Here is a 5,621-nt window from a genome sequence, read left to right as displayed (position 1 = left end):
TGTGGGTCAAAATCTGGTCATCGTGAGGATGCAAAGCCGACAGAACAGAAATCTCTCGTTCATTATGTAGATGATTTTAGTTGGGCTAGATCATAGAGAGAGTGTGTGTTAAAGTGTAAGCCCATTGGAATTGTCATAGGAAAAGTAAAATGATGTTTAAGTTCATGTTGAGGTAGGCATAGAAATAGATTCTTTAAGAATTTGATGACCCCATTCCAATTGTCCAAATGACTTTCATAGGAAAAATTTACTATAAACTGCAATCCTTCAAACCTTTATGAAATTCTTTGAATCAAAGAGGCAAGGCATGTCTCCTGAATATGATGCAATCAAACACGTCATAACATTATTTCCAGTTACCAGTTGCACAATTTCATGTCCCTTAGCAGGCAAGCCAGGCTTTACTACCTAAACTAGTCAATCCAAGTACTATGAGGCAGGCAAGCTACTGGGTGCACAGTAACCAGGCAGGCCTGCAGCTTGACGACATGTCACGGAGTCCCCACTAGCGCGCGCGCGCACGCACGCACGGTTGGTCGCAGCCCGCAACGGTTGGAGTAGAGTACATCCATCACAAATTCACAATAGATGCGACGGGCACGACACGTACTGCATGAACTCTTCGTCGCGGAGCAGCGCAGCCATTGTGTCCGGGGCGAGGCACACCTCGATGTCCACGCTGCCGTCGCCGGCGCGTCCAGGGAACGCCGACATCTTGCCGTCGAACTTGTTTGCACGGCCGCTGCGCACCGCCAGCGGGCGGCCCCACCCGAAGTCGTTACCTTCGTACATCGGGAACCTGTTCGAGCTCCCCATGGTGACCACCGCGCCGTCGGGGTTGCCCAGCGGGAAGCACCGGGGCGCGGCCTGCCACGCCGCCGCGACTCCGCGGATCGCGTCATCGCCGTAAGCCGCCAGGCTCGCGTTCAGCTTGGACGCCGCCCAGCGCAGGTCGTTGGACGCCAGCTCGGCCACCGTCGCCGTCGTCGGGGCGCTCTGGATGGCGTTGCCGAAGTATGCCGTGGAGACCGCCGGGCGCAGCCGGTGACGGCAGTTCACCGCCAGGCGTAGCGTCGTCGTCGCGTCGGCCGCGAGCCGCTTCCGCGCGCGCGTCGTGGAGATCCATATCTGCGCGCACAGCGACTGGAACGAGGAGATCTCGCCGCGCACCAGCTGAGGGTTCTTCGGGTCATGCGCCATCTTGCCATAAACCTCGGCATCTTGACCGGCGCTCGGCGACCGACGGTTGGCCATCGCCTTCAGCTCGCGGATCGCATCGCCGCTAAAGTGAAAGATTCGCTCGCGGACAGGCGCGTCCGGGTCAAAGGTCACCGCGGGGCCCACGCCTCCGGGGAAACGGAGGACGGCCGTTGACTCGCCAAAGAAGTTGCGGCGGAAGTCCGGCAGCTTGGGCGACGCGCCGCGGCAAAGGCCAGCCCAGGTGTTGTAGAAGTGCCAGAAAGAGGTGCCGTCCACGACGGCGTGGTTGGCCACGACGCCGATGAAGACGGCGCCGTCGCCGAGCACGGTGAGCTGGAACGACGTGAGGGGGCGGCGGTGCCCGTCGTAGCTCACGGTGCGGTCCATGGGGAACAGGTCCTTCGTGAGCTTGGTGGGCACGTCGGCGTTAGGCACTAGAAAGTCGTCCAGCGACAGGGCCGGCGCCACGGCGTGATAGAACTCGACGCCGGCGTCGTTGCAGCGGATGACGACGCGGTCGTCGGGGAGGGTGACGAGGCGGCCGGCGAGGGCCGGGAAGATGGCGAGCGCGCGGGAGAGCGTCGACACGAGCAGGGAGACGAGTGAAGGCATGGGCAGATCGGGTGCGGGGAAGAAGAGGCCCTTCTGGATGTAGTGGCAGGACAGCATGGGCAGGTCGGAGACGGACAGCGTGAGGTCCCCGATCGCCGACGGCGGGCCGTCCGGGCGCACGGGCTGCCTGGACAGGACCGTGATGCCCGATGCCGGCGCCTCCACGCAGATGGGCTGCTTCGGCATAATGGCAGAGGCGGCATCCAGCATGGTCATGGCAGGTAGCATCTGAGCCATTTGCGATTGCTGTGGTGTCTGAGCTCGCCGCTGATGGCGCGTTGTGCAGTAGAGGCCAAGGAGGTGGTCTGGTCAGTGCTGCCGTGTGCTGGACAGTGAGCAATGTTGGGCGGTTTATATAGGACACGGGGAGGAGGCGGATGCATGCACCTGAGCGTCAGTACCTTCCATACCAGTAATACTGCCGCTTTGGATATTCTCTGGGCAGGCTTGGTGGTTGTCTGATGCAGAGATATGTGTATCAGATAAAAGAGCAGCTAGAGATGTGTGCTACTACTATATGCTTCTCAAGAGTCCAGCCACAAAAGAAAAATGCCTACTTCTTCTTTTTATAACATGGAAGGGGTGAGGGTGATTACCATTACATATTAGTATAGGCTTTGTTGCATAATTAAAAATCCAACTGCTTTGTTGTGTACCGAGGTAATTCTAGCACAAGTGTGCAGTGTTGATGTTGATCCATCAAAGATATTCTGATCAACTGATTCTCCTAATTCGCTAGGAGGTTCATGATTTTCACGCGTCTTCGGCTCTCTCCGGTGTGCTCCCTCCTATCCAAAATATGTTGCATATATGGTTGTATTAAAGTCGAAATCTATAAAGTTTAACCATGTATATTGACAAAAATATGAACATATACTCCCTCATTGTCATAATATAATATGCATTGGTTTTCACGAAGGTGAAACTCCAATATCTTTGATCAAATTTATTGAGAAAATTATCGATATACACAATACCAAATGTATACCATATTAAAATATATGTCTTGATTAATCAAATGGTATTGATTTGATACTCTAAATGTTAATATTTTTTTATATAAACAGGGTCAAAGTTTACACGGTTTGACTTCGAATATCTTATACACACTATATTTTGACATAGAGAGAGTACAATGAAAATTTATTATCTTTAGAAATTATCTTGGAAATTTTCATATTATATGCATTTGGTACAATAGATCTTTATACTCTTATCTATAATTTTTTCTTTAAATTTGCAAAATTTGACGTGCACACAAAATCCTGCACGATCTAATATGTAGTGGTGCTAGATGGTTTAAGGATCTATTTATAACCTTTGTATAATCGTTGATAATTATTAATAAATTGGTGGATTTTTTCGTAAAAATACACAAGAGGACCAGAAAAACAAAGGTCGAGGTTTCTTAACAAAGTCTTTAATTAGGTAATCGATCAGGTAACTGAAGCCAGAACAGTACAAAAACTGCTAGCATAGCATTCACTTATTGAGGCGCGATATTATAGAGTATACGTGTGATGGAATATGTTTTCTGAGCGGATACATTGAACGTGTACCGGCTTTGCGTATTCAATAAGGATGTAACGTCAAAAGCATTTGGTGTCGTGCTAATAGCCTCAATATCTATTTCCCATCTTTTTTTCTGAACGGATCTGGCCACATCAGCTAGCAACGTGTGTAGGCACTAGGGCAGGGAGCATCTAGTTCATGGCGTCCACATCCACCTCATCGATCACCGGATTAGCTCTCCGTTCTCCTCCCATCATCGCCTTGTTACGTAGTCGACGTCTCCCTGATAGAATACGTTTTTTGCCGGGCTTTGTTGGTTTGGTTTTCTGCTGTATACCGACGTATGGTCTGCGATTACTCAATGCATGATGCTTAGTTCTTTGAATCTTGTATGCTCGTCTAGAACCTTGTAACAACCACTCTTAATTGCAGTCTGAGTCGTACTATCAATTAAGTATGTACACGTCAGTATTTAAGCATGCTTAATTTGCTACCGGACATAAGAATTGATTATCGTTTTAGGTATTGCGCACACTGCCGCAGTGTACATTTCAGTAGGGAAAATTCAGCTTAAAACACTGAACTCTTAGAGATTCGGTAAAATGAACCCTAAAATCCAAATTCCGGATGTTTGTACCCTAAGCTTACCTATGCTGGTCTAAATTAAACCTTATAGGTATTTGGTGCACCGGAAAACCAACGATCCTAGCTGAGATTAGAGGGGAGCACTAGTCAATACAAAGAGGTTGTGCGGATGCTCACGACTAATGCAAGGGATCGTTCACCCTTGGGGCATATTGTCGCTGAAGCCAGAACCCTGATTAACTCGGAACGAGTGGTTGGTATTGTTAAGATTCCTAGATCACAGAATGTAGCAAGTCATTTGTTAGCTGGTTATAGTAGATTGAATGGCCATACTGATGTATGGTTAGGGATAGGGCCAGAGCCTATTCTGGATGCTCTGTTGAGGGATTGTAACACTTCTTTATATGCTTAATACAATCCCTTCGCCCCGGCAAAAAAAAAATACAAAGACCATAGTAAAAATTCTTGGATGCTGGGGTGGCAGTGGGTCCAAATTGCCGAATCTATCTTCCTCCTCATCTCTACTAGATAACGAACGATGATGCAAATGAGAGGCCTAGAGGAGCTCACCTTCCGTGAGGGCGAGGTGGAAAGGGAGAGGACCGCAAGCTCGGGCAGGGAAGGGCATTTAGGGTGTGCCCGCAACAGGCCAATATATCAGTGATAGTACTCCCTCTGATTCAAATTAATTGACTTAACTTTGTATGTATCTAGAGTTTTTTTTCAGCTCTAGATACAAGTGTATTTAGATAAAGTTGGATATTCAGTTAATTTGAATCGAAGGAAGTAGCAATATATAATTTAATTTTTTTGCTCTAAATAAATAGATCCAAGGTTCGATTTAAATCGGAATTAGATAGTCTATGTTACACAGAACATGAATTTAGAGTCCAGGGCTCATTTCACCAAACCTCTGCGAGCTGAGGGTTTGAAATAGACTTTTCCTACTTGGCTAACTGTACTCTTCCGGCAGGGTCGCTAGCCATTCGTGCCAGCATCGGCACAGCACGCTGGGACCGTCGATCGCAACGGCTCACCGCTACTTGTGCAGCCACAGGGCTGGCTAAACCGACCCGCAACAGTGTACCGAACTTGGAGTTTTGCTCTCTCGTGATCATCATGCCATTGCCATGTCAAGTCAAGGCCTAGACTGGGCGTGGCGCGCCGTCATCTAACCCTCGGCGGAGGGAATACATGCACTCAGGAATGGATGTATTCATGAACCTGCCGCTGCTGCCTAGCTAGCTCGTGCCCGTCCGTCTGGCTGTCGCCGCCGTCCTCGCCAAGAATCTTCTTCTCTAGGTTGGGGGAGGCGCCAAAATTGAATTGCCGCCGTGCCATTTTGATCGTCGCCACATGCATTCCCTAGGGCAGGGAATTAGGCCACAGACACGCTGATCCGATCGTGCGCGTGTGTGTGTAGCTCGGAATGTGTAAACTAGTCCCTGTCTCCCGTCGCTGCCGCCTGCCGGGACTGGTGAGCTGGAGCTGGATCATTTGATCCGTCAGACACTGAACCTGATCAGCAGAGCGTCGGTGATCGAGCCGCGATCCAGCTCGTGTTTGGCACCCTGCGGTCGCGCGATTAGCCCCCACGGGCGCCTCGGGGGCGGGCGGTTAGGGTTAAGATAATCGCGGCCGCGGATCCCGAGGCCGCCAGGGCGGCGGCGGCAACTAATGAGTCGGAGGCGCGCCGTACCGCAGGCATAGTA

The 5,621-nt window shown here is 50.2% G+C and overlaps 1 protein-coding gene across 1 annotated transcript; it reads right to left on the bottom strand.

Moving 5' to 3' along the window:
- Positions 1 to 579: 579 nt before the first annotated feature.
- LOC124666157 (uncharacterized acetyltransferase At3g50280-like) lies at positions 580 to 2,121 on the bottom strand (the record flags this gene model as incomplete). The annotated part of the gene is given in 1 exon segment (XM_047203508.1): positions 580 to 2,121. A coding segment is annotated over 1 exon segment (1,470 nt). The 5' UTR covers positions 2,050 to 2,121.
- Positions 2,122 to 5,621: the final 3,500 nt, after the last annotated feature.

The sequence above is a fragment of the Lolium rigidum genome, chromosome 6 (assembly GCF_022539505.1).
Source record: "Lolium rigidum isolate FL_2022 chromosome 6, APGP_CSIRO_Lrig_0.1, whole genome shotgun sequence".
NCBI classification, from domain to species: Eukaryota; Viridiplantae; Streptophyta; class Magnoliopsida; order Poales; family Poaceae; genus Lolium; species Lolium rigidum.
Note: the sequence above shows the minus strand (reverse complement) of the source record. Positions and strands in the feature narration are given on the sequence as shown.